Source organism: Trichoderma aggressivum (assembly GCF_033847375.1).
Source record: "Trichoderma aggressivum f. europaeum strain CBS 100526 chromosome Unknown scaffold_101, whole genome shotgun sequence".
Lineage (NCBI taxonomy): Eukaryota > Fungi > Ascomycota > Sordariomycetes > Hypocreales > Hypocreaceae > Trichoderma > Trichoderma aggressivum.
Window position 1 is genome coordinate 1 of NW_026946466.1, and position 27,220 is coordinate 27,220.

The window sequence follows — 27,220 nt, forward strand, 5'->3', positions numbered from 1 at the left end:
CCCCCGATTCTCTTCCCCCTTCACATGTCTTCCATTACAAACAGGACTCTCCACGTGTTGCATCACATCACGCATGTAGTTGGACACACGTGACGGAGATCAATGATGGGTTGCACTCACATCTACCTGCACCGGCACAGGATTGTCGGCATCGCCAGCCACGAGCCCGGCCAGCGGCGTCATGGGCCCGGCAGATTGCGACGGAGAAGGCCGCGGCGAAACGGATGGGGATTTTTCCTTGCCCTTGGGAGAAGTGGACGGTGACTTTGCCTTGTCAATGGGAGACGACATGGTCGTGTCGCGGAAAAAATATGACTGGTGACCTTTTTTTCTCTCTCTCTCTCTCTCTTCTCCCTCTCCCTTCTCTCGCCTCGCTCGTCTCGTTCCACGTTACGCGAGGCTCCGATACGCCAGGGGCCCTCCCGGCGATGGCGGGATTCGAGAACGAGCTGCTAAATTGGCGGGCGAAAAGAAATGCCTTCCCGTTGTTCGTCTTTCTCCTGAACTAGTGGCCTCGGAAACGGCAATATCGATCCTGTAAGGACAGAGTCGAGTTGGGGCGGGGAGCGGCTTGCGGGATGGCGAGGCTTACAAGCTCCGGGCCTTTTCGGGCTCGGGAGGGCTAAGACACTTACGAGCTAGCAGCATGCTTCTACTTGGACGAAGGATTCGGACAGCACTGAGGCCCGAGTCTGATGCTTTCAAGTTGATATTGGGTCATGAGGTGTGTGGCCCGATGTCTAGCGGAGGTGCTTGCATGATTGCCCGTGTACATGTAACATGAGCTCTGCGTTTTGATGTAGGCTCACGAGGTGCACGTCGAAGCCGGGCTCGTCGCTGGCCGTCGGTTTATTGATTGATTCCTTCCATCTCATTGATCTAGCCGTTGTAACATGATCTCAGCCCGGGGGAATCTGCATGGAGATGCGGCAATCTTTCCCACCCTTCCACGTGTAAGCACTTGCATCCATCTGCAAGTCATGATGGCTGCCAGTTTTGATTTGATCCATGAACACGATACACGAACATCCGGTATTCATTAGTATCAAACCCGGATCAAGGCATACGAGTATACACTGTACGGCCTCTTGATGCTTGTGGAACCGAGCCCGCGCGTCTTCTTCTTGGCCCTCGCCGTCGCATCCCGCTCTCACGCCACGCCTCAAACTTACTCATACCAAGCTGGCTGCGGTTCGCCGACCATTATAACACAAGTGGGCTGCCGGAAGCGTGATTGAGGGCCGTGATAGGCCGGCGAAGCTGCGCAACTCATCTCACTCGTCTCCACACGTTTGCTCAACCCCTGACCCTGCTAGGTCTCTTGCACGTGGGTTTAGCCGTCGCTCGCGAGAGCTGGCCCATGGTACTGGGACTGGACCATGCGAAATTGGGTGACTGTTTTGGACGCAAATAGGCACAAATTCCTGAGACCCAACGCCCATGGTCCCGGCTAGCTGGTAACAGTGGTTTTCGTTGCTTCGGTTAGGTAGAGCTCATGTCTGTACATGTAGTTTTGCTTGGATCAGATGCGAATTGACTGAACGTTTTGCCACTGAGGAGATGAGTCTTTGAGGAATGTTGTTATTCCCCTTTTGTCCCGTTGACCGAGCCTATTAGTTGGAGTAGCCTTCGGAGCACCAGCTAGTGTCGCAATTCCTTGTTTCGACACCGCAGATGGCGCATACATGTATGCTACTGCCTTGCCTTATACAATTTTAGTGTTTGAATCCTGTCCCTTGACTCTTGTATGATGCTCGTGCCGTTAAGGGGCTTCGGAGCTGGGGGAGCTGGTGAGGGGCTGCCGGCTTAGATTAATCAAATCAACCTCTGAGACTTTTCTGCGAGTTGATTTCCTTCTCTCGACTCGTCTCTTTCATTATTCCCATCTCGCCCGTAGTGGAGACGCCAAGTTTCCAGATTGAGCACTTCTCAGTCTCTGGCTGGTACCATTTTTTGCAACTATCAACTGTCCAACACGCCATCGCCTCTCGTCCAAATCTCTCGCGCTCATTATCAATCAACATTACAATGGGTTCTGAAGGGAGAAGACTCATTTGCGTCGTCGGTGCTACTGGCAACCAGGGCGGCTCCGTGGCTCGTCGATTTCTCGCCGCCGGGTTCCGGGTCCGAGGCCTCACTCGCAATTCGACCTCTCCCGCAGCCATAGAGCTTGCATCACAAGGTGCAGAGCTAATCGAGGCCAACCTCGACGACCCAAGCAGCCTCGATCAAGCATTTGCCGGGGCCAACGTCATCTTCAGCGTCACCGACTACTGGGAGCCCTTCTTCCACCCGCAGTCCCGTAAGGCTGCCGAAGCACAAGGAATCTCGTACCGTCGATTTGCGTACGACACAGAGTATCGCCATGGCAAGAACATAGCCGACGCCGCTGCCAAGGTTGCGGGTTCGCTGGACGCAAATGGCTTTCTCGTTTCCACATTGAGCCACGCGGGCAAATGCAGCGGCGGCAAGTTCAAGGAGCTGTATCATTTCGACTCCAAGGCCGACATCTTCCCGGCATACGTCGAAGAGCATTATCCCGAGCTTGCGGCCAAGATGTCGTGCATTCAGACGGGCTTTTTCTACACAAGCTTCAACATACTGCCGCATTCTTATTTTGGAAGAGTGAGTTGTTGTTCATACAGCGTGTGGTTTCTGTCTCTATGCGAAACCTGCGCGACATCTAGTCTACCTTGTGTTCTAACACCATGTTTAAGCTTCCTGATGGACGCATCGAGATGGCCTTTGCTACGGATTCCACAAAGACAGTCCCCCATTTCGCCCCGGTCGACGACATGGGCCCTTTCACCTATGCTGTCTGGCAAATGCCCCCTGGAAAGCATTACATGGCCGCGGGTACAAACTGCACCTGGCCCGAGTTTATCAAGACATGGAGCAAAGTCTCGGGCGTTCCAGCCACCTACAGACAGATTTCTCCCGAGGAGATGATCAAGGCAGCCGGCGAGCCGCAGCTTGGAGCCGAGGCTACCGACATGTTCTTGTACAGCTCGCAACCGGGCTATGACGGCGGCATGGATGTATTGCAGGCAGAGGATATCAGAAAGGTATGTGTTTTTCCGATCTAATGAGATGAAATCTTTTATGCTAACGGTGCGTTATAGGCTGGGATTGACTGTCCCATGACAACTTGGGAGGAGTGGGCAAAGAGACAGGATTGGGATGCTGTTCTCGCTCGTTTGCATGGCACTGCTTAATGATGAAACACATACCCGTTTTCCGTTTTCTAGCACCTGTTATTTGATAATTTTGAAAAGACAGACCCAAAATTATGAGTACTGATAATATCGCACCGTTAACTCGACTTTGGAAGTTTAATGCTTGGGAATGTGGATACTTGTGATACCGGGCGTACACAAGGTTCCGGTCTATGTGAACTACAAGTCATAAAATTGTCATTCAACTCGGACTCTACAGTATGTAGTTGAGGAATATCTGGTAGTGTCAAATGCGATTCTGAGCTGCTTCTAGAATTCAATTCCCTTCAAGAAGCCCCTCAAACATGTACACAGAGGCACTTTCTCCCAATCATCGCGAACTGATGGCCGCGAAATCTGCTTAGTCACCAACGCTGATAAGCTGATAACGAGCAACCACTATTTGTCGTATCACGCATACTTTTTCTCCCAACTTTCTTCTGCCATAGAAACGCTGTGGATTCGCATCTCGTGATCCTGCTTTGCCCAGGCTGACTTCATCGTGAACTTGTTTGAAACCAGCGCCCAACATGGTGCGGACTAGACCCCGCCCGAGAAACGGCTATGCAGACGACCGAAACCGCCATTCCGTGCGACGCTCACCACCAAGATACCCTCAGTCGCGCGACAGGCCCTATCGTGACTCTGACAATTGGAGGCCCGGCGATCGGAGGCAGGAACATCGTCCTCGGTCATACGGCGATGACCGCGGAGGCGGCGACTCGTACCGGCCGGGCGTGCCCCAGGGAGATTTTACCTTTCGCGTCGAGAAACCAGCTGGCATCTCAGAATACGCGCCTGCCGGCCAGCCGTCACATCGCCGTCAGCCTCGAAGGGACGGAAGAAGAGGCGGCCCGCCCCAGAGATTGGGCAGACCTCGATGGCAGCCGCCGCCCCATCATTCTGAGCGCGCCTTGATCTCCGGCATTGCTACTGACGTGCCCGAGGAGAGTGTGCACAACAGCGAAAGTGCGAAATTTCGCCATCTGGACGAGTTGTCGGACGATGACGAGCTTGATATGGACATTTCGTCACGATCGTCGCAGTCTGATACCGAAGAGCCCTCGAGAAAACGAGCGCGCACGGCCTTGGCCGACGAGTCTGCTGAAGCCACTCCCAAGTGGTCCAACCCAGACCCATACACGGCGCTTCCTTGTCCAGACGAGACGACTCGCAAGAAGCGAGACGTTGTGAAGCTTATCCGCAAGGCTAGAGTGGAAGAGGCTGCAGCCAAGCCCGCTGCTACGACCAAGGCTGAAGATTTCCTATCGTTTGAACCTAGTGATGAGGAGGGCGAAGAACCTTCAGACGACGATAAGGTTGACTCTCAGCCACCATTGCCACCTCGAAAGGAACTTTCCGGCAGCCTTCCCAGCAAGCCTCCACCTCCTCCTGCGGGTATAAATTCTCTCCCAAACAAACCCGTCATTACCCATACCACTCCAGGTCCTCTTGGCTCTCGCAAGCGTACTGCAGACGACGAGATCATCCAACCACCAGATTACGGCCAGCTCAAGAAGGCAAACATGAAGCCGTCTAAGGGAGACTTGGTGCCAAACTGGGCGCCGAAATCACACGAGGAGCCTTGCCCATGGGCAACTGTCGACCACTCTGCGACTACGGATATGCCGTTTCGGTAAGCTTGTTCATCTTTGTTTACGCACCTTGCTTGGTATCTCATATGTTAACCACACTGCATCAGACTGCACAAGGAAGTCATGGATTTCTACCACTTTGTCAAGCCTTGCGACTTTGAGCAGGCGATTCGCGACCGTCTGGTGGACAACCTGCGACGGGCCATGAAGAGGGATGATCGAAACTTTGCCAGCGCTCAGCTTTTCCCCTTTGGCTCCTTCATGTCTGGCCTCTATCTCCCAACTGCCGACATGGACATGGTCGTATGCTCCGCCAGCTTCATGAGAGGCGGCCCTGCCACGTACCTCAGCGCCAGAAGCTGGCTGTACAAGTTCCGCAAGTTCCTCGTGGCCCAGCGAATTGCCGAGTTCGACGCGATCGAGGTTATTGCCCACGCTCGAATCCCGCTCGTCAAGTTCGTCGACAAGGCCACCGGACTCAGAGTCGACGTGTCCTTTGAAAACCTCGGCGGAGTCACGGCGATTGAAACCTTTGCACGCTGGAAGAAGGAGTATCCAGCGATGCCCATCCTCGTCACTCTGATCAAGCACTTTCTCCTCATGCGGGGCTTGAACGAACCCGTCAACGGAGGCTTGGGAGGATTTACCGTCATCTGCTTAGTCGTCAGCATGTTGCAGCTCATGCCCCAGGTGCAAAGCCGCAACCTCATCCCGGAGCACCATCTTGGAGAGATGCTCCTGGAATTCTTCGAGCTGTACGGGCGCCAGTTCAACTACGAAAGGAATGCCATTTCGCTCACTGGTCCTGTTGGATATATCCCCAAGGTACTTTCTTCCCCCTCTCCTTGGTCCATCTTTTCTTTGCTAACCACGAATTCACAACTCTAGTCCAAGGTCACCAGTTTTGCGTACAAAAACACCACCCGCCTCTCCATCATTGATCCCAACAATCCCGCCAACGACATTGCCGGCTCCTCATCAAACATGCCCGGCGTCAAGGCTCGTTTCCACGATGCCTATCTCTCCCTGCAAGCCCGCATGAAAGAGGTCGCCAAAGATGCCAAGTGCGGCGGCATCCTCGATGTGATTTTCCGCGGAGACTACTCCTCCTTCAGGATGCAGCGAAACTTTCTCCAGCACGTATACGAGAAGCGTGCTTGAAATTCCAAACCACGGCTTCTCTTATCTTTACAAAAAAAAGGTATACGCTGCATTTATGACGACTAATGAGGTATTGGCGTTTTATGGATACCCCATTGTTACGAACCAAAGTACATTGGCATAATGGAGGCATGTTAAGAATAATGAAATGCCTTTTTTTTCGATTTTTCTTAGGAGGGAAAGGGGGGGTAAGGGCGGAAGGGAACTGATATTTGCTGTGTGATTCGAAACATGTACTAGTAACATTTTTTCTTCGACGATTAGGCGCGACGGAGGAGATCCAGAGAGCAGTGCTGTTTTCTTCTTTCTTACTGTTCTACATGGCCAGGGCGGTTGGGTTTGTGACTGCCTGCCAGCTAATGGGAAATACCTCAGGGAAATCGCGCGACTGTTTGAAAAAAAAAACCTACCGTCTACGCTTTGAGCCGAATCGATCGATTTCTTGTCTAGCTTTTCTTTCTTTCTTTTGGCTACTTGCGAGGGAAAAACATTTTTGCGCAGTGACATGTAGGGAAAAGGGGTGTTGGGTTCTGTTGGGCGCTGACTATGGATGCAGATACACAAAAAAAAAAAAACCAACTTGTTCAGCCTCGTCGACAAGGCTGTCGGGAATTACGCTTCTCTTTTTTCCCAGATGGCCATTGTCGATGGCAGCCCTTGTGGCTGGGCTTGATGGACTCCCGGTGATTTCGGTCACCACTTTTTCCTCACTGCAGAAGCTGCTTTATGCAGAGCTGTGGAGAGGGAAGGTCTCGTGGTGACTCTGGTCGAATCCACGCAGTTGGGATGCTGCGTGTTATATTCCCCGTCACATGTTTGGAAGATGCAAAGGATATCTTGTCGAATATAACAATTTGAATGGTTCGCAGCTCAATATGATCATGTTTGGCTATGCCCAGGCAGCGATACAGATGAAAAGCAATCGTGGCAGAGTTGGCAATAATAGTAGTGTATTTAATCAATTCAAGCTATTCGAGTAACATTCATATTGAAAACCCACAGTCTATACAGCAACTACATTGGTGATGGTATTGCCGTCCATTGATCCCAATTCAATATCCTCCTGCGCCGGCCTATCAGCATCGCGAGCAGCATTGCCAACCACAGACGGGTCATTCTCAAACCGCGACACCAAGTGGTTGAACTTGACCCCCCTCGCCTGAAAGTGCCATGCAAAGTCTTCTGAATTGAAGAGATCGTCCATCTCCTCCAGCGGGCCTCCTTGGGTCTCGCGAAAACCAGCCAGCGCGTGCAAAAAAGCAACGAAGTTGACTAGACACCTGATCAGCCATATGTTATACACATGCACATCATCCAGAGACCGGATCGCCTACCGATGGCGAATACGTAGTATATCCTGGCACTGTCGGAATCTCCATGTCAGCAGGTCTTCTTGCTGGCATTGCTGCCCGATAAGGGGGGAAAGGAGAAAAGAATGGAGTTGCGTACTCGAGCTTTGCGACTGCCAACCCGAATCACAACGTGTTAGCTGACTTTGCTCTTCAAAGAAACACGCTTCAATTTCCTTCTTCACTTACGCATGCTGGGTACCGCAAGGGTCATGATACAATTGCCCACCCAGAAGCTCGCCGTACACAGCGCAACCCCTCTGCTGCGAAGGTAAGTCGGGAATATCTCTGTCGAATAGGCCCAAGACGTGGGACCCCATGTAGCCGCATAAGTGACTACAGATAGAGAGACAAAAGCCAGCATGGTATTGGAAACGCTGGGGTTTCGGATGACGTAGACCAAGTTGTCAAAGAAAGGGTCCTCGAAATAGCCCAAGTTGAGCTCGGCAAATCCGACCTGGATGATCCCTGGAGCAAGGTTAGCCGGTGTGACTGTGATGGATCTGAGTACAGGTAATATTCACCCATTATCATAAGGCATGCTATCATCACAATGGAGCCAGACATCAGGGTCAATCGCCGACCCCAAATATCCGCAATACTTGAGCCCGCCATCGCAGCGATGACGTTGAATAGATATACAAGGGACACGGCCAAGGGGTACCAAACGATTCCTGCTGAAGCCAAGACATGGGTAGCGTGGTCTAATGGAGAGAGCCATGTCAGCATCGGTGTACTATGAGATGATGAGCCTTTGAACTTTGGGGCAGACAAACACAAGAGAACATGTATGCCACACAGCTGGTTCCATAACTGCGTACACACGCCCAACACGAGCTTGCTCCTTTCCGATGCATGGAACAACATGAGCAGCCTCGGCCGTCCACTTCCGCGTCGAGCTTGGATCTCGGCTCGCATTTGCTCATAGTGCGCCAGAACTTTGGGATCAGTCGTGGTGCCATCCTCCAGCGCGGCCATCAATCCGTGGGCCTCACGCCAATGGCCCCGGGAGGCAAGACGATACGGGCTCTCGGGCATCGTCAATGCAAACATCATGAACACAAGGCCAGGGATGATTTGAAGGATAAACGAGACCCGAAGAGCAGAAACAACAGCTTCTGGTTCGTCGTTTCCAGGAACTGTCCGCCCGATGAGCCGGGTTGCCATGAACTGGATGCCATTTGTCGACAGGATACCGGTGCCGATTAACACGTATAGAAGACTTTTGACATGTTAGCACATCTTTGGTGACGGCGGCATGACTTCTGTATACTTCATGGATGATGCCCGACGTTCCCTTGGCGCTATTTCAACCTGTTTGATTCTCAGCCATCGGCAATCAAACCTTGCCAGCGCAGGAGACACTCATTACCATATATGCGGGCAAGATTGCACTGAGAATTCTACCTCCGACGCCGGCTATGCTTCTTCCGACGCAAACAAGTGTAATACTCCCTGCAATGGACATGAAACAGTATCCAGTCACCCACAGCAGAATCGCCCCGCGCAACGGGCTCGACACTCCGAATTGGTCAACGATATACGAAGATATGAGGGCCCCCAGTATTGAGCCAAAAGGCATTACGAAAGTCACGAGTTCTCGCTGAAACGGTGAATCTGGGTCGGACGAGAATATCATGACATCGAGGATGCCCGTCATGGACGCCAGGTTGAGACCGATGAAGAGGCCGCCTAGAAGAGTGCTCTGTTAGAAATCTGGACGCTTTCTCGACATACAGTAGAGCAACCGGGGCTGAATGAAGGCCGACGGTTGTGCACAGAATACTCACCGAAAGCGGCCATGAATAGAATAATGGAAACATTTGTCACTTCGTGCATGGTGGCCCGCCAATAGCCAATACGGTATAAGAAAAATAAGATAAACAACTGGATGGGGCATATGTGTCAGATAAAAGTGATGATGGTGAAGAAGAAGAAGAAGAAGAAGAATCAAAACAAAACAAAAAGCCATAGAGGCGGTTGTGCAGGCGATGCAGCTGGTGGAATGGAGTGGGAAAGAAGCATGTTGTGAAGCGAAGCATAATTCGAAAGGGAGTAGCTATCCAGCATCCCGTGTACCAATTACATCCGTGTAGGAAGCCAGCACCTGACATATTGTCAATATTGAACTTGGTTACATGTGGTTACATGTAGCAGGCGAGTTGCTACTACTTGATGATATCAGATGGGAAAACAAGCAGCGATGGGAGCGGATGCAATGAGAGTGGAAACAGCTTGTCTACTGAGGAGCAGATAATTGAAGACCCCAGGTAGGATGTAGTGAATACAATTTACCAGATTATACGAAAGACGCGAATTATATGACGGAGAGGAAGGGGATACAGTCAAGTACACGTATATGTAATAGGCACAGACGGTCGAGTTCGTCGCAGGTGACAGAATGTACCTGAAGCTCTACGGCGGCTGCAGGCTGTTGGAAATACGGCATGCAAATGATTACAACAAACAATGTGCCTAGTAGAGGTGCTCTGGACAACTGGTCATTCGGGTATAAACCGAAGCTGCCTGCACGACAACGAATGCATGATGCGACGTCTGTAACTAAACGATGACGATGTCTTTTTAGCATCTGAGATCAAGTGGTGAGCCACCTGAAGGATTTGTTAGTCGGCTCTTCACATCGTTTATGCTCCAATGCTCTATTTTACCATGGAAATATTGCATTGAGCTGTATATTATGGTGCTATGTGAGTGTTTGCCTCTGATGTCCCCAAGGGCAGACAAAAAGTGTCCCTACCCTGCTGCGGATCTAGTAAATTGTGTTTATGAGTACATGTGGAGTGGATGTTTCATACAGCGAGTATTAGTAAATCTCTTAGACACAGGCACTCCACAGATATGTATACTACTGCGTTTAGATAGATGAAGATGGATATATATTGTATAATCAGATATACTTGATAGAGATAGACAGATAGGTAGTTGTCTTATCCTGTAGATAGGCTGAGAAATAACAAGATACATTACTCGTATTCTTCCTTACCTGCTGATTCCAGTCCCGTTTATTCGGTCCACTGCTCGATATCGTACGTGACCCCCACCGATCACAGCTTGCTTCTCCCTGCTAGTGGTGAGAAGTGCCACCTTTTCTGTCGTGGGGGAACACAATGACTATCAGTAATACCTGAGAATGAGGGGCAACGTGATGCAGATTGAGGGGCCAAAAGCTATTATGGGGGATGAAATGGAGAGCTTTAGATGGAACTGGACCGCCGTTATCCGATGTCACAAGCTATACCAGCGATTTCTCTATTCACTCCATTGCTCTTCTCACAAGCATCCAGCGATTTGACGAGTCAACAGATTGGGCCGGCTGTGGGCATTGACGATTCAGTAAACTCGTGTCTTTGTCGGCTTCTCATTCAGCGGCTTGCTTGATTCGAATCGAGCAAGAATGTCGTCGCTCGTCTTCTTTCCCACCTCGCCCAAGGAGGCGCTGGTCAGGGAGTTTGTGGGCAAGTCGATCCGGGACGTGCCGACGCCCGCGGCCGTGATGAACGTTGCGGCGGCGAGGCGGAACTGCGAGAGGATGCTGGAGGCGGTGCAGAAGCTGGAGCTGGGGTGGAGGGCACATGTGAAGACACACAAGGTGAATTGAAGTGCCTTTTAATATAGGAGGTGATGGTGTCACTTGCTAACATGGAGCTTTGAATCATAGACTGTCGAGTTGACGAGGCTGCAAGTTGGAGAGGATCTGACAAGGCCGGCGAACTTGATTGTCTCGACACTCTCAGAGGCCGAGTTTATACTGCCTTTGCTGGAGGAGTATAAGAGCAAGGGCCGGCAGGTAAATGTATGCGTCACCAATCCTTTGCAGATGTAATACTAGTTGAGGCTGACCTTTCATGATGTTTGGACAGTTTGTCTATGGCCTACCCATCTCCAAGGGAGCCGTGCCGCGGCTGGCGGCGATTGCCAAGGTGCTCGGCGAGGGCAGCATCTCAGTTCTTCTCGACGACCCTGCACAATTGGCAGCGGCAGCAGAGCTGGAGAAGCAGTCCGGCGTGAAGCCGCTGGCGCACATCAAGATCGACATGGGAGGAAAGCGAGCCGGAGTCGTGGAGAGCAGCGGGCGCTTCGTGCAGGTTGCCGAGGCGGCTCTGGCGGCTCACAAGGCCGGCGCTGTGGTGCTGTCCGGCCTCTACTCACATGCCGGACACTCATACGGAGGAGATAGCCGCGTGGCTGCAGTCAAGATGCTGCGAGCCGAGGTCGATGCCATGCTGAGCGGCGCCGATAGACTAGCTGTCAAGGCCGAGGAGGCTGGCATCACTCTGCCCACGCTGGTTGTCTCGGCGGGAGCATCTCCTACTGCCCTGGCAGTGCAGAACCTGCTGAGTGGACAGCCGGACGAGGCCCAAGACCGCGAGACAGGCACGCCGGAGCTGCAGGCCGCGGTGACGGAGCTGGCGGAGCTGTTCCGGACAGTTAAGAGCAAGGGTCATGCGGTGGAGATTCACGCGGGCGTGTACCCGACCCTGGATCTACAGCAACTGGCGGCGCACAGCATGGCCTCGTCCAAGCTGTCATGGCGAGATATCGCCCTCACCATTGTGGCTGAGGTTCACGGCGTGTATCCCGGTCGTGGCACCAACGGCACTGACGAGGCGCTGATCGGGGCGGGCGGACTGGCGCTGGGCCGCGAGTTCTGCAAGGCATACGACGGCATGGCCGTGGCGACGCCGTGGGGACGAAACGTGCCGATGCCCTCCTGCGACGTCGAAGACTACGAGGGGTGGACGGTGGGCAGATTCGCACAAGAGCACGGCATCTTGACGTGGGCGGCTGGCAAGCGGAAGACGGAGAAGGGGCTGGGAGCTCAGGGGGATGCGGTGGAGGCGGGACAGTTGTTGAGGCTGTGGCCGAACCACGCCTGCATCACGAGCAGCCACTTTGGGTGGTATTTCGTGGTGGATGAGGATAATGCTGGACGTGAGGATGAGATTGTGGATGTTTGGATCAAGGCCAGGGGGTGGTAGACGAAATGTATTACTAGTAGACTTGAATGAGATATCACGGCATTTGTTTGATTCGGCGGAGCAATGACACCTGCTTGGTTCTGTACAATATGATATTCCTTTGATTTTGCACGGAACTACATTACGATTCATCCGTGACACTTTGTTCCACAGAATGGAACAGCACAGGTCAGAGGATCAAAAAGACCCCCACCGACGTGAGCAAGGGGCGTCGGTGCCGGCCGGTCCCGGAAAGAATCTCTGAGCACAGGAACAACAAGCAAAGCCCGGGTCTCCCAAGAGGCTCATTATAACGGGACAAGAACAACAGATTCCTAACCGATCATCAAGATGTGTCGAGTTCGTGTACCGATAATCACATGTACGGAACGAATGCGATTCTTCACCATGTCAACGACCAGGGGATACCAGTGAAGTCTGGACAAATGCTGGTCAAATTCCCCCACATTCCCACCCCCCAAAAAGACGGGGAAACTCTACTCTCCATCATGTGTGGCGCCTGATTCGAGCAAAAAATACAATCTACCCGGCCAAAGTTTGGTTCTTGAGCGTACACAAGGTTGAAACTAGTTGCAAAGCGGGATAGAGAGCTCTCGGCGGATTGTGAGCCTTGAGAAACGCCTGAGGAGAAAGAAAAAAACTATGGAGAACTTTGTCTTACTCCATTTTCCCCCCATGATCAGCAGCTTTTTCTGCCTTGCCTCTCTCTCCCCTTATTACTCCGTACACGCACATATGGGCGAATGGGAAAAAAAGTATGGGGAGCGTGGGGGTACCGCCGGTTTTCCCCTGCGTTTTTTGCGTTGTCTCTGGCCCATGGAAGCACGACATTGGCAAAGCAATAGTAGCATTCTGTTTGGAACGTGTCGGTAATAATACGTAGCATGGGGGAAAAAAAAAAGAGGACGAGAACACACGGGTTGCTGGGCATGCTAATGTAGGTACCGGGCGTGCTATTAGTTGTGCTTTGCGTCCCGTTCCCTTTCTCTCCCCCCTCGTCCTCCTCCTTTTCTTCCTTCTTCTTTTTTTTTTCTTCCTTATTACCCGACTCTGGTTGAAAGAATTGTGTGGGCTGTGTTCTCTCTTGTTGACTTGTTATTGTGTGAGGCATAACTGTTTAATCCTTTGAGACCTGGTCTCTCTTCATTCTACCTACCGTTATACGGGGTTCTCCTGTATCCTATAAACACATCATATCGTCTTCTCGCAATAAGAGCAAAGAACCATTCTTCTAAATCAGACACGAAACAATGTCTCCCTCTGCCTATACTCCCACCGAGGCCGCCGCAAATGGCGAGCGCCCAGCACGGGCTCTGGCCCGAGGCATCTACGTGCCCACCGTGGCCTTCTTCGACCCCGAGACAGACGAGCTGGACGTCAAGACAGTCTCGCGGCACGCCGTCCGGCTGGCAAAGGCGGGCGTCGCAGGCCTTGCGGTCCAGGGCTCCAACGGCGAGGCGGTCCATCTGGCCCACGAGGAGCGCAACACCATCACCCGGACCACGCGGGCGGCCCTGGACGCCGCCGGCTTCTCGTCCATGCCCCTGATTGTCGGCTGCGGCGCCCAGTCCGTCGTCGAGGCCGTGAGCCTGTGCCGAGACGCGGCGGCCAACGGCGGCGACTACGCGCTGGTGCTGCCCCCGAGCTACTACGCCGGCCTGTTCGACGCCGCCACGGTCGAGAGCTTCTTCGTTGCCGTGGCCGACAAGTCGCCCGTCCCCATCCTCATCTACAACTATCCCGGCGCCACGCCCGGCATCGACGTCAACTCGGACGTGCTGATCCGCCTGAGCCGCCACGCCAACATTGTCGGCTGCAAGTTCACCTGCGGCAACACGGGCAAGCTGGGCCGCGTGGCCGCCGCGGTGCGAGCATCCGGCGAGAACTTCCTGTGCTTCGCCGGCAGCGCCGACTTCACGCTCTCGGCTATCGCCAGTGGCGCGTCCGGTGTTATCGGCGGCCTGGCCAACGTCTCGCCGCGAGCCAACGTCAAGCTGTTCCGCCTTGCCGAGGCCGGTCCGGACAAGGCGGCCGAGGCTGCGGCGCTTCAGGCTGTTCTGGCGGCGGGCGACTGGGTTGCCATCCAGACGGGCGTCGTGGGCGTCAAGGCGGCGATGCAGTCGTACTTTGGCTACGGAGGATTCACGCGGAGGCCGTTGCCGAGGCCGGATGAGATTAAAGTGAAGAGCATTGCGGACGGCATGAAGGAGATGATGGACGTGGAGAATGCGCTGCCAGATGTTGCGTAGGTAAGTTGAAGAGATGGGAGGGGGGTTTGATGACACTTTGCATTTGGAAATACATCATGAGGCGTGTATATTATAACATGTATTTTTTTTTTATTTGGTACGACTCGACAAATTGATTCGCAATCTTTTTTCTCTTTTGGGACATTAGCCGGCTCAATTTGACTTGTCGACTTGACTTGACGTGACATGTCATGTTGACTTACACGGAGCGAGCAATAAATGGTTGGTTAAAAACGCCTGACATGGAATTTACATGCGCATCACACAAATGACGAAGCAACAGATGAGGGGAAATTGTTCCCTTTTTTGGTCTATGTTTTATTTTATTTTATTTTATTTTACTCCTTTTGGTATTTTCCTTTTGATTTCCCTGGAATCCCCCATTTACAAGACAGCAGTGCACTCAATCTCGACATCCGTGTTCAGCGGCAGGGTCTTGACAGCCACGCATCTGTTGAAAGCAACAAACTCGTCAGTCCCAATCCTCATCCCTGAAATGCTGGATATACATGTAGATAAACACAGGAATGTAATACGTGACATGGGCCTTTGCATTCAAGCTCCTCTCCTCTCCTCTTACAGACCCCCCACCACAATGTTGCATCCGATGGCGGGGCGCCCTTGCAAAGACATGGAGGGGTAACAAGACGAAAAAGAGGGACGAAAATCAAAGGCCAAAGACATTGTGAAAGATGGTAAAGAAAAGAAGAGAGAGAGAGAGAAGACAGAAGAAGGGAAAATACGTACGTTCGGCATGGCTTGACGTCGCCCCAGTAGGTGCTGTAGACCTCGTTCATCTTGGCAAAGTCGCCCATGTCGGCCAAAAAGACGTTGACCTTGACGACCTTGTCCAGGCTGGTGCCGGCAGCCTCGAGGATGGCAGACAGGTTCTTGATGCATTGGTGCTGTTGGGGCAAAATTCAAAACTCGTCAGCGTCTTTTGTCTTTTGTCTTTTTGCCGGCAACATTCATCATCTCGTCTCCCATTGTTTTTTACGTACGGTGTGAGCCTGGATGTCGCCGGGAATCAGCTCCATGGTGACGGGGTCCATGGGCACGGCGCCAGAGACAAAGACCATGCCATTGGCCTTGATGGCCTGGCTGTAGATGCCGGGCAGAGGCTTGGGCGCGTTGGCGGTGAGAACGGGCTCCTTTCCAGACATGTTGGGCTGTTGGCGTGAGGTTGTTTGATGAGGGAGGAAAAAGTGAGAAGAGGAGAGAGAGGGAAGATGAAGGGCTGGAAGACGATGGGATAAAGATGTATGAGCTTGGGCAGCTCCCCGCCGGAGAGTGGGAATAGTGGCTCTGGCTGCTGATTGGATGTATACTTGCATTGTCGTATGTAATCGAGCTCACGTTTCTTTGGGGATGATTCAAGCCTCTTACTGACTAACAGATCTCCATACTACTGCTACTTACTACAGTATTCGTGAGCTTGTCGATAATCCCTAGCACCTCAAGAAAGTGAGAGATGGGGTCCCAAGCTGACTGAACTGACTCTTCCTTGCTACCCCAAATCGCCCTTCTCCTCACAGCCTGACCCCCTCCTAGACCCCCCAAACCACATTCGATGCGCCACGCCCTTTGATTGGGCCGTTGACTATCACCAGCTTCGGACGCAGGGATGGCCATGGCTGGACCGGCCTCTGGACCACGGCTGGCTAAAGCGCCAAGCCAGCCTCGAACCCCCGTGTAGGCAATAACCCCCGTTCGTATCTCTTCCTCGATTATCGGCCCCCATGCGCGTTCCCCCACTGAATGGCGGTCAGCTTCTGTATTTGGCCGAGAATGAGAGTTTGTGGCGTCGAGATAGATTGACGAGGTGAGAGACTTTTGTCCAGGGGTCCCACAGATTGCATCGAGAATCGCCCATCATGAGTGATGGTGACTTGACGTTGTATCTACATGAGCAAGCAGTTTGTGTACCTATGGAATGCAAAGTACTGCATGTACTATCTTGAAGCTCCATGGATCCGAGCAGCCCATCAACTCCCTCGCTCTCTCACCCACCATCCGCTTTCTATCAACTTCCCCCCCTGGCCTCCCCCACCAACTAAAACGAAATGGATCTACCATGCCATGCTAGCGGCATTGGCGATTCGAGAAGGGGGGGGTCTGTTGGAGTTGTTTGTCTCTCGCCTCTTCTCTCTGCTTGCGCTTGGGCCCCCTTCCTACGACTCAGTGCTGGACCATTGTGTTAGTCACGTTTTTCACAACAGAAACAACCCATGCCCACACTGAAGGGAGGGCCAGGAGAGAAGTGAACAAAAGTGTGGGGTAAGGCCTGGGTCTTGCTGCTTTTCTCCAGGTTTTTGTCTCGTCTTCCCCACGGAGAGGATTCTGGAGAAAAGGGAAAAGGCTGTGGCTTGATCCGGGGATGGATGGGAAAAAAACGCGCCGTCTCTTTTTTTCCCTTCCTCGTGTCTCGCTTCGAGAAGGGTCGAGTCATCATCACCTTGGAGCAACAAATCAGCGCGTTGTCCTGTTGAGGAAGAAAGAGAGAAAGAAAAAACCCTATCTGACTGATAGATAGCCCATCGTTCCGCCTCTTTTTCTTGCCCATCAGCATCCTGTTGCCTTGTCCCGGCGTGGATCTAGAAGAAAGAGGGTTAAGATAAGAGATTTGGGGGGTTGGTGGATACAGGGGGATATCTTGCACAAGCCGTGTATCTGCCTCCCAATCTTTCCACATCTCCGGGAACCTGTCTGGTGGTGGCCCGGCCGTTGATTACGGAGTTTGCTAGTAAGTTAGTTGTTCACGTCCGAACTGCTGGGGGTGCGGGAGGGGGTCAAACCGACTTATTCCTTGTTGGAGCACCCAAGAAAAGAGCCAGAAGCAACAGCATCATCAGCTGGAATGGAACCAGGCCCTTTTCTCCTGCTAACCCACACCCCTGGATGCTCATGGCCGCCTGTCTATCTCAACTGACCAACTTTTTCTCCTTCGTCTTGCTATCTAGAGTTACATTTCATCATAAAAAGCGGCCGGCATCCTTCCCCCCCTGCTGCCGCGTTTCCGTTTCCCATCTGTCAGGTTCTATGCATGGTTGAGCTTGCCTGTCAGCTCATCACTGTGCATCATCAATACGACCCTTTTTTTTAGCCTGGCAAAAACAGCTCTTGAGCGCTTCCAGCAGGTCGGTGTGCGTTGAGCCAAGACTTTTGTTATAAAAGCTCCGGCCGCATCCCAACCTCGCAGACACGCTCGCGGCCTTGCCCTTTTATTTTGTCCTTTTCTCTCTCTTCTCAGCCATCGGGGTCTGCCGTCTCTGAATTAATATCATTATTAATTCTGTTCTTGGTTTTCGTTTCACGTTTGTATCAATTGTGAAACGTTGCCGTCACCATGGCCGCCCAAGAGGTCGACAATGCCGTGTCCAAGGACATGGGCACCAACGACCACCTCGACCAGGTCGAGAGCCAGAAGGAGGGCTTCATGGAAGAGACGGCGCGCGTCGTCGATCATCCTGCCGAGCGAGCCTTGTGCTTCAAGTTTGATATTCGAATCCTGCCCGTGCTGGCTATCATGTGTAAGTCGAGTCTCCCACCCCGATTGATACTGGACACGCGTGTCTTGAAGAAGAGACAACTTCTCTTTTCCATCTCTTGACAACCGTCATCATCCATAAAATCAACTCAGCAACTAACTTATTCCCCCCCCTGATAGACCTCTTCAATGCCCTCGACAAGGGAAACTTGGGTAACGCCCAGACCAAGGGCCTCAGCAGCGGTACGCCTCTCTCCTTTCATATCTCGTCATGGCATCTAAACTAAACTCCCACCGGCATTATAGATCTTCACTTCAAGTCCAACCAGTACAACCTCGTCGTCTCCATCTTCTTCGTGCCCTACGTCATCTTCGCTCCGCCCTTTGCCATGCTGGCCAAGAAGTTCGGAGCCTCGCGCGCCCTGCCCATCATGATGTTCACCTTTGGCTCCATGACCCTCTGCACCGCCGCCACGCAAAACTTCAGCGGCATCTTCGCCGTGCGCTGGTTCCTCGGCATGGCCGAGTCCGCCTTCTTCCCGACCGTCATCTACTACCTGACCACCTTCTACCGTCGTGGCGAGCTGGCCCGCCGCCTGGCCATCTTCTACGCCGCCTCCAACATCGCAAACGCCTTCTCCGGCCTGCTCGCCTTTGGCGTCTTCCACATCAAGGACAGCAAGATCCTCGTCTGGCGCTACCTCTTCATCATCGAGGGCGGCGTCACCTTCCTCTTCGCCATCTTCGCCTGGTTCTACCTCCCGCGCTCCGCCTCCGAGGCCAAGTTCCTGACCCAGGACGAGCGCTCGCTGGCCTTTCACCGCATCCAGGTCGATTCCTCGTCCGACGTCGCCGAGGAGTTCAACTTCCGCGAGGCCCTCAAGATCTTCACCTACCCCTGGGCCTACGGCTTCCTGCTCATCGAAATCTGCCTCGGCGTGCCCATCCAGTCCGTGTCGCTCTTCCTGCCCCAGATCATCGCCCGCCTGCAGTACTCCACCGTCAAGACGAACCTCTACACCGTGGCCCCCAACGTCACCGGCGCCGTGATGCTGCTCGTCCTCGCCTTTGCCTCGGACTACGCCCGCCTGCGTTTCCCCTTCATCATCCTGGGCTACGTCTTCACCTTTGTCGGCTTCATCATCTACGCCGCCATCGACGACGTCACCAAGCAGATCCACGTCGCCTACTTTGCCACTTTCATGATGTGCTGGGGCACTTCTGCTCCCTCCGTCCTGCTGTCTACTTGGTACAACAACAACATTGCCCACGAAGGCCGCCGTATCACGCTCACGTCTGTCGGTGTGCCCCTGGCCAACGTCATGGGTCTCGTGTCCAGCAACATCTTCCGTACTCAGGATGCCCCCCGATACGAGCCCGCTCTCATCACCACCGCCTGCTTCGGCGCTGCCGGCGCCCTCATCACTCTGTGCATGGGAATGTTTATGATGTGGGACAACAGGAGGCGCAACCGTCGTTCGGGCGTCAAGATTGACCCTCGGGATATTCCTACTTCGCGACTCAGGGACGGCCCCAGCTCTCCCGAATTTAGGTGGTTCTTGTAACGAGTTTTCTTTTACTATGTAGCATGCCGTATTAGTTGTGGTCAAATGCCAAGAGGTTGGCTTTGTTATGAGTTTTGGATGAGTGTGATGCTTTCTTTTTTAAATCTATGATCTGTATATTGGTAGTGGCGAGTTGTCCGTGTGCCCGGTGGCAGTGTTCCGGCTCTAATAGGATGATGAATACAAAATATGAATATATACACATGACTCCGATGAACTTTCAATCATCATAATGACCTCTGCAGCATATTAAATCCATTTCCCGCCTGTGAAAAATCCTCGCCCTGTAGAAATAGTTCCAAATCACCCAGCAAGTCGTCGCCTTGGCTGACGAGCCCGAGATACTGCTCTCGGAATTCTTCCTGCGCTAGATAATGACCCGGGCCGAGATTTGGTATGGGGATATTCGGCACTGCCGAGTCATATTCGATGGGGGCATATACGTTCGGATTTGAATTTGACTCGGAAGGAATCGTTTCCACTTCCGCGATGGTTTTCAAATCATTTGCTTCTCTGGGGGGCCCTTGGCCGGTGCTGGACGGGGGCGGCGCAACGGCGTCGGATTGCATCCCGTGTAAGCGAGCGGCAATCGAGCGGTCGAGGTAGTGCAAGAAAAAGTCGAGGACGTTGATGTTGATGCGCCAGTATTTTTGGACCTCCTTCAGACAGAGGAGACACGCCTCGGCGCGGTGCTCGGCAAGACGTCTTGTCAGGCCTGTGCCGCGACGGATGGTGATGGTGTGAATGCAGAGGGCGGAGAAGATGCTTGTGATGCTGCGCAGAAGCGTAAGAGATGGTGATCCGAGGGGATTTTGAGAATACACTTACAGATGCATTTGGCCGTAGCGGAGGATCCCCTGGGTGGACATGTCCTCGGCGATGCGGCTGATGCGGCAGGCGGCTTTGAGGACGACCTGGGAGCCGGGGGTGGTGGATTCGAGGCGGAGGAAGCTATTTCTGTGGATGAGAATCTTGAGATGGCTTTTTTTTTCCTGGTGGTTAGCGGAAGGGTGATGAAGACAAAAATTGATGATGGGACAGGGAGGCCTTACTTGTATGCGAGGTGGAGGAGACACGCCCAGACTGAATCCGTGCCATGATCTGGAGAGTACTTCATGTTTTCTGGGAGACTCGCCATCCAGGCTTCGAGAGAGGCGTTGAGATCCTGGAGAGTGTTTGGAGAGGCCGAGGACATGGAGGCGTGTCCGGGCCCGAAATGGAGGTCGATGATTCTACCAACTGGTTGTTTCCCCCCCCAGTTTTTAGTAAGAGTATGAGGCGGACTATAAAGGAGGAAGAAAATCAAAAGGGCGAGACTGTGGTGTTCTCACGTAATTTGGCAATTTCCACCATCTTGATGGCATATGTGACGTGCTCTGGCTGGCATGAGCCAAACGACGGGTCGACGGGGCTGACTTCTGACTCGAGATCCATTGGGCTGAGGGGCTCAATGTCGCAGTCGTCGTCTCGTATCCTGCTGGGGAGACCTAGAGCTGCGGCAGCCTGTCGCTCTCTCACCTGCATTACGAAAAAGGGATGAGTTGGGTGATTGCGCTGAAGGATGGGAGTAGACTTGCGTAGATGGACCACCATATTCTTCGTCTCATGGAGGCGGTATAAGAGTCCTTTGACATTGATCGAGACCTTTTGATGAAATCCATCAGCACCGGCATCTACAACAATCAAACAAAGAGGAAAGAAACCCACGAGCGATGCAGCCCGTACGACTCGGCCAGCGTAATCACAACCCCAAGCCAGTACCGCACATCCCGCACATGCGCCGGCGCCCCCCTCCAGAAACTCATCAGAAACAACGACACAATCAGCACCGTCTCGTCCTTTTCCCAGTCGGCGTGGAACAGCACCCGCGCCCGCGTGTAAAACGCCGTCTTGGCCTGCGACCTGTCCTCGAAGCCCATGGCGCGGATCGTGCCCACGTCGCAGTACGTCGCCCCGATGAGGAGCATCCCCTGCAGCAGCATCCTCGACAAGTCCACCGACGAAAAGGACGACGCAGAGGCCAGCCGCCGCGCCACCAGCGCCCTGTCGAGGACGGGATAGGCCGGGTGGAACCGCGCAAAGTACGCCTCAAAGGCCGGGCGGCAGCTCTCGAGATCCGGCAGCGCCAGGGCGCCTTCGTCGCGGAGGTAGCGCATCATGGCGGGACTGCGGCCCGGGTTGGCCTCGGCGGCTTGGGCGGTGGATTGAGGCGTGGTTGGCATGGGGAACGTGAAGCGCGGCTTTTGATTGTTGCGGCCATTGCCGGCGACGTTGGGCTGGGCCGAGGCGCCCTCGTCGTCGCCCGGAATCAGCGTGAGGAAGTTGGACTCGCCGAAGAAGCGGGTTCCGGGCGTTGTCGTCGGTGATGATGGCGATGAGGCGTCTTGTCCCTGGGGCTCCGAGGCCGGATAGTGCTGAGGCTGAGACGCCGCAGCATCTGGCGTCGAGTTGCCGTGAGAGTGAGACGGAGTGCCGAGGGGAGTCACCTGGCTGGTATGAGGAAGATTGGCTTCGCTGAGAGCCCGAGTGGTGTTGCTGGCCTCACTCGGCATCTGCTGCAGTAGCCGACGCGACCTCCGCGGATATCTTGAGCGACGGTGAATTGGCGCCAAATTAGCCATCAATTGACATCAATTCAACTTCAATCTCAATTTCAATTCAATTAATACCTTCCTCTGCGCGACGGCAGAACCTGGCACGTCGCCCCGGCGGCCAGGCAGTTGGAGCACGGCTGCTTCTCCATGACATCGCAGCGAACCCGGCGGGTGTTGCACTCGCGACATGCGTGCTTGGCCCGCGACTTCTTGCCGTCTGCTTCAAAGGGAGACGATGATGCGGCTTTGGGGGAGACCATTGCGACGGACGGCGATGGACTGCGAGAAGCACATGCAAAGAATTGAAGACGTAAAATGTGTGTAAGATGTGAGTGTGTGATGTTTTGGTAATTGATGATGTTTTTTTTGCCGCTCCGGGTCGGGACTCGGACGGATCTGGTGGGGCGCCTCTGGGCAGCTCGTTGTCCGGCTTTTGGCTGCTGGGAATGAAATCAACTGCGGTGCGCTAACGGTTCCTTTTATATTGATACTGCTGATAAATGAGTCATTTTTATCTTATAGTGCCGTGGTCGTTTATTCCCGTTTTTAAGCTTGTTTATGCGAACTTCTATTTCAATCCGGTTTAGGAGCTCGCGAGTTCTGTGTCATTCGGCCTCGTTATCACACATAGCCGTCTCACTTACACATGGCCTTCAGCTACGTTCGCTTGTACTATTCACCCCCTTCTACTCCTCTCAAAACAAAACCAATGTCAAACCATGAATATAAAGAAAGAATTCAGTAGCTCTTTGGTAGTCCCAGTGCCTTCTCCCCAACATAGTTCAAAATCATCTCCCGACTCACCGGCGCAAGTCGCGGCACCAGACACTCCCTAAACCACCTCTCCACATCATACTCGGCCGCATATCCCATCCCCCCATGCGCCAGCACCGCTCTCTCGCAAGCCGTAAACGCAGCCTCCGCGGCGAGATACTTTGCGCTGTTCGCCGCCACTCCCACGACCTCCTGCGTGATGGAAGCGTCCGCCTCGCTCGCGTCGTACAGCCTCGCCGCGTGGTACGTCGCCAGCTTGGCGGCCTCGAGGTGCATGTACGAGTCCGCCAGGGGATGCGCGACGCCCTGGTTCGTGCCGATGGGCCGCTGGAAGACGACTCGCTCGCGGGCATACGTCGCGGCTCGGGTCAGCGCCGCGTAGCCCAGGCCGAGCGCTTCGCCGGCGAGGAGGCATCGTTCGGCGTTCATGCCGTGGAGCACAATCTTGAAGCCCTGGCCCTCTTCCCCGACGAGCGTGTTGGCGGGAATCCGGTACCCGTCGAAGAAGACCTCGTTGGCATCGACGGCCCGGCCGCCCATCTTCTTGATCTTGCGCATCGAGAGCCCCGGCTGCCTTTTGTCCAGGTCGATGCAGAACAGCGAAAGCGCTTGGCTCGGCCTGGGAGCCTCTTCATACGCCGTAGTTCGCGCCAGGAGAATCATCTTGGAGGCGACTTGCCCGCACGTCGTCCACATCTTCTGCCCCGAGACGACATACTCATCGCCCTCCCGCCTGGCCGTCGTCGACAGCCGCAGCGTGTCCAGCCCGGCGTTGGGCTCCGTCACGCCAAAGCACGTCCGCCACCGCCCCGAGATGATGCCCGGAACCGTCTCAAGCAGCTGCTCGTCCGACCCGAACCTGGCCAGCGGCTGCGTCGCATAGACGTTGGCGTGGACGGCCTGCGCACCCGCCATGCCGGCTCCGGATTCGGCAATCGTCTGCATCATCACGGTGGCTTCCGAGATGCCCAGGCCGGATCCGCCGAGCGTCTCCGGGAGGGCAATGCCCAGCCAGCCGTCGCGGGCGAGAGCGGCGTGGAAGTCCTTGGGGTCTTGTTCCTTTTCATCGACGTCTCGCCAGTATGTGTTGGGGAAGCGGGAGCAGACTTGGCCGACTGCTTCCCGGACGGTGAGCTGCGTCTCGCTGAAGCCCGTCGTGTCCATGAGGCGGCGATGGGCGGTGCATGACAAGTTTCTGTGCTTGGCTTCGGCGATGACCCGTCTTTGCAGTCGTTTGTATGAGCTGGCCCGCCAGCAACTTGATTGCCATATCCGGGAGTTGACGATGCTGCACATGGCGGGCGGAGTCTGTCGAGTTAATTCCTGCGCCAGCTTGATTCACATGCTTCCATCCAAGTGCTCGATACAAATCCAAATTGAGTATACACGGAGCACAGCATCTCAAGATGTATGCATGTACAAACTAATCACACAAGACAGAACGATGGTGTTGACGTCTCGGCTAATTGGGCAAGCTCATGTGGAGTCTAGGGGACTCATATAGCCGACTTCAATGTTGGCTTCATGGAGTCTCGGGGGAATCATCAAACCGGAGTGGATAATTATGACTTATAGAAATGAAATTATTCTGCACGTGCAATAATTTCTAATGTAATATCGGTTCGTCTCTCTTTTTTTTTTTTTTTTTTTTTACTTTCAAGCGGTGTCAGGTAATGAGAGTAAGCCTGTCGCGATAAGTTTGGACCGTGGGTGAGTCTCTTGCAGTCAAATAATAGCGGCAAAGCACACGAGTCCAAAGTCATCTTGCAGCATTCTAAAAGGTCTTTCCAGATCCCAATTCATCATGTTCATATACAGAGCCCTGCACTATATATCTTCATCCCAATCAAGCAGTCACAGGCTCATCAAGGCTCTTCCTCCGCTGCATCTGTCCCTCAAACACCTTGCGGAACCGGAGGTTACACACATCCGCCACGGTTTCCTTGACGCCCGCCCAATTCTCACGCACAATCTCTGCAGTAGGACGCGAAAAGACGGCGTCAATCTCCTCAAGCGTCTTGTCCTTTGTCTCGGGCATGAAGAAGATTTGGTAAATTTCGCCGACAAAAGCAATGCCGCCGTAGAAGCCCAGCGTCAGGCCGGTGCGCGTCATGGCGTCTTCCATGGCTGTGAAGTTGTACGTCACAATAAAGGAGGCGAGGAAGAGGAGAGCGTCCGAGGTGGTCATGCCATAACTTCGGAGGTAGGTCGGGTACACTTCAGATGGGACAACTGATCAAAAAGTGTTAGTAAAGAAGCAGGAAAGACACAAACGACTCGACTTACCCCATGTTAAGCATGCATAAGAGCCAAAGAACATCATGTAAATGATGAGACCGCTGAGATAGAGCCCCTCTGCTGCCCGCAAGTTGGTATCGATGGGGATTTGATACGCCACGCCAATCAAGACCAGGCCAATAAAGAAGCCCGGAAGCATTGTGATGGCCCAAAAGCGTCTGCCGCAGGTTTCCATGAGGAAAATGGCGGGAATGGTTCCGATGAGCAAGGAGCCGCCTCCGACAAGAGACATGTATGTAGCCTTTTCGTCGTCGAAGCCGATCTGGTTCATGAGGACGGACATGTAGTACATGATGGCATTCACACCCGTCAGCTGTCCAAGGAGAATCATAATGTTGGCGTAGACGAGAGCACGGCGAGCACGAGGAACGCTGTCTCTCCGGTTAGCAAAGGGGCAAACGAAGGGGCGTGGTTGAGTACCACTCACGTGAAAAAGTCCATCCAAGGGAAGCGCGTGTTCTTGGCGCCTTCACTGACAGCCGTGTTTTCCTGCTGGACGGAATTGGCCATGATGTAAAACTCCTCGCGGGACTCGGGAGATTCTGTGCCACGGATACGCTTCCAGACTTTGTAGGAATCTAGAATTCTGTTCTTGTGCATGAGGAAGCGAGGACTCTCTGGCAGGAATAGCATTCTAACCGAGGCACGTTGGTCAGCGTACTCTTGTGTAAAGACAAAGCAGTGCTCCAGAGGTAGAGACAACTTACCCAACAAACATGATGGTGGAGAATAGCAGCGATGAACCCAGGATATAACGCCAGTTGCCAGGAACCTTGAGGAAGATGGCCGCCACAGCATATCCAAGGACTTCTCCAAGCGCAATGTTGAACTGGTAGAGCGATACGAGGTTGCCTCGAATACGGCGCTCGACAGTCTCAGCGACATAGACGGGGACAGTGCCGCCCTCGAGGCCGACACCCAGACCCAGAACAACACGGCCAGAAACAATCATACCTAAATACACGTTGTTAGCACACCATGAAGATTAAAGTCGTGGAGAGATGGTCTAGACCTACCAAAGCTGATGGAGCCAGCTTCCAGCGCAGCACCAACAGTGTAGAGCAGGATGGAGATGATAATCGCCCACTTGCGTCCACAGTACTCATTCGCGGGCGACAGCAACAAGGCGCCTCCCACAGCACCAAGCGGCATACCCGCATTCACCAAGCTGTTCTGCCTCTCCGTCAAGCCCAAGTCCTTGGGCAAGAACAGATTGGCGCCCGAGATCAAGCTCTGGTCCAGGCCGGACAGCAGGCCGCCCATGCTGGCAAAGGCGACGAGCAGCCAGGTAAAGTGCCGCGGGTCGCTGAACTGCACTTGAAAGAAGCCCGTCTTGAGACCCCCGGCGGCCTCGAGCTGGCCCTCCATGTCGTCGATGAAGGCGTTGACATCTCGTGGGTCTGGCGCGGTGCAAACAAAGTCTACGTGAGACTCGGGTTTCGCCTTTTCGTGGCCGTCGTCTGACATGATGTTTTGTTGTTGCTGTTGGACAATGCGCACAGCTTCCAAGTGTGCGAGCTGGGAAGAGAGACAAGTTTCTCCTCTTCAAACACGAGTCGGGATTGAGATTATGATAAGCAGGTCCAAGACATGCAGGTCAAGGGCGTACAGATCGACAAAAGCTCGTCGCTGCCTCCACACGACGCAACCCGTGTTATATATGCTCATTTCTCTCTCATTCTGCTTGCAACCCCAAAACCCATCGCATCAAGGCGCCATCTCCATGTCCCACATGCCTCCGCTGGAGAAATACCACCGCGACGGGGGAACCCCATGGGTCACCCATTGAAGCCTTTTTTTTCTCTCCCACATCCCCATCGGAATGGAGACCGTGGAGGGGCGAAAGGCTTCCCCATGCCGATCAATGTTGGAGGGGTCGGACAAACCCGCGCAACGCCCACATTGCCTTGTCTTTTTTTTTTTTTGGGGGGGG

General features: G+C 53.6%; 10 protein-coding genes across 10 annotated transcripts; 5 read left to right on the top strand and 5 right to left on the bottom strand.

Moving 5' to 3' along the window:
- Positions 1-2,028: 2,028 nt before the first annotated feature.
- Triagg1_10964 (uncharacterized protein) lies at positions 2,029-3,215 on the top strand (the record flags this gene model as incomplete). The annotated part of the gene is made up of 3 exons (XM_062895093.1): positions 2,029-2,625; positions 2,688-3,065; positions 3,123-3,215. 3 exons carry the CDS (start codon positions 2,029-2,031, stop codon positions 3,213-3,215), a joined length of 1,068 nt encoding a protein of 355 aa, XP_062750072.1.
- Positions 3,216-3,745: 530 nt separating this feature from the next.
- Positions 3,746-5,971, top strand: Triagg1_10965 (uncharacterized protein; the record flags this gene model as incomplete). The annotated part of the gene is made up of 3 exons (XM_062895094.1): positions 3,746-4,851; positions 4,918-5,635; positions 5,699-5,971. The coding sequence occupies 3 exons, from the start codon at positions 3,746-3,748 to the stop codon at positions 5,969-5,971; spliced, it is 2,097 nt and encodes a 698-aa protein (XP_062750073.1).
- A 1,003-nt stretch (positions 5,972-6,974) lies between these two features.
- Triagg1_10966 (uncharacterized protein) lies at positions 6,975-9,159 on the bottom strand (the record flags this gene model as incomplete). Its single annotated transcript, XM_062895095.1, has 6 exons — positions 6,975-7,243; positions 7,510-7,788; positions 7,845-8,024; positions 8,142-8,542; positions 8,811-9,012; positions 9,111-9,159. 6 exons carry the CDS (start codon positions 9,157-9,159, stop codon positions 6,975-6,977), a joined length of 1,380 nt encoding a protein of 459 aa, XP_062750074.1.
- Positions 9,160-10,735: 1,576 nt separating this feature from the next.
- Triagg1_10967 (uncharacterized protein) lies at positions 10,736-12,320 on the top strand (the record flags this gene model as incomplete). Its single annotated transcript, XM_062895097.1, has 3 exons — positions 10,736-10,930; positions 11,000-11,134; positions 11,202-12,320. The coding sequence occupies 3 exons, from the start codon at positions 10,736-10,738 to the stop codon at positions 12,318-12,320; spliced, it is 1,449 nt and encodes a 482-aa protein (XP_062750075.1).
- Positions 12,321-13,570: 1,250 nt separating this feature from the next.
- On the top strand, positions 13,571-14,569 carry Triagg1_10968 (uncharacterized protein; the record flags this gene model as incomplete). Its single annotated transcript, XM_062895098.1, has 1 exon — positions 13,571-14,569. The coding sequence occupies one exon, from the start codon at positions 13,571-13,573 to the stop codon at positions 14,567-14,569; it is 999 nt and encodes a 332-aa protein (XP_062750076.1).
- A 384-nt stretch (positions 14,570-14,953) lies between these two features.
- Positions 14,954-15,732, bottom strand: Triagg1_10969 (uncharacterized protein; the record flags this gene model as incomplete). The annotated part of the gene is made up of 3 exons (XM_062895099.1): positions 14,954-15,068; positions 15,317-15,474; positions 15,571-15,732. 3 exons carry the CDS (start codon positions 15,730-15,732, stop codon positions 14,954-14,956), a joined length of 435 nt encoding a protein of 144 aa, XP_062750077.1.
- A 2,183-nt stretch (positions 15,733-17,915) lies between these two features.
- On the top strand, positions 17,916-19,621 carry Triagg1_10970 (uncharacterized protein; the record flags this gene model as incomplete). Its single annotated transcript, XM_062895100.1, has 3 exons — positions 17,916-18,099; positions 18,237-18,299; positions 18,363-19,621. The coding sequence occupies 3 exons, from the start codon at positions 17,916-17,918 to the stop codon at positions 19,619-19,621; spliced, it is 1,506 nt and encodes a 501-aa protein (XP_062750078.1).
- Positions 19,622-19,848: 227 nt separating this feature from the next.
- On the bottom strand, positions 19,849-22,475 carry Triagg1_10971 (transcriptional regulator family: Fungal Specific TF; the record flags this gene model as incomplete). Its single annotated transcript, XM_062895101.1, has 6 exons — positions 19,849-20,395; positions 20,450-20,572; positions 20,674-20,860; positions 20,953-21,265; positions 21,325-22,207; positions 22,291-22,475. The coding sequence occupies 6 exons, from the start codon at positions 22,473-22,475 to the stop codon at positions 19,849-19,851; spliced, it is 2,238 nt and encodes a 745-aa protein (XP_062750079.1).
- A 478-nt stretch (positions 22,476-22,953) lies between these two features.
- On the bottom strand, positions 22,954-24,153 carry Triagg1_10972 (uncharacterized protein; the record flags this gene model as incomplete). The annotated part of the gene is made up of 1 exon (XM_062895102.1): positions 22,954-24,153. One exon carries the CDS (start codon positions 24,151-24,153, stop codon positions 22,954-22,956), a length of 1,200 nt encoding a protein of 399 aa, XP_062750080.1.
- Positions 24,154-24,835: 682 nt separating this feature from the next.
- Positions 24,836-26,754, bottom strand: Triagg1_10973 (uncharacterized protein; the record flags this gene model as incomplete). Its single annotated transcript, XM_062895103.1, has 5 exons — positions 24,836-25,221; positions 25,276-25,658; positions 25,715-25,921; positions 25,995-26,241; positions 26,304-26,754. 5 exons carry the CDS (start codon positions 26,752-26,754, stop codon positions 24,836-24,838), a joined length of 1,674 nt encoding a protein of 557 aa, XP_062750081.1.
- Between the last annotated feature and the right edge of the window lie 466 nt (positions 26,755-27,220).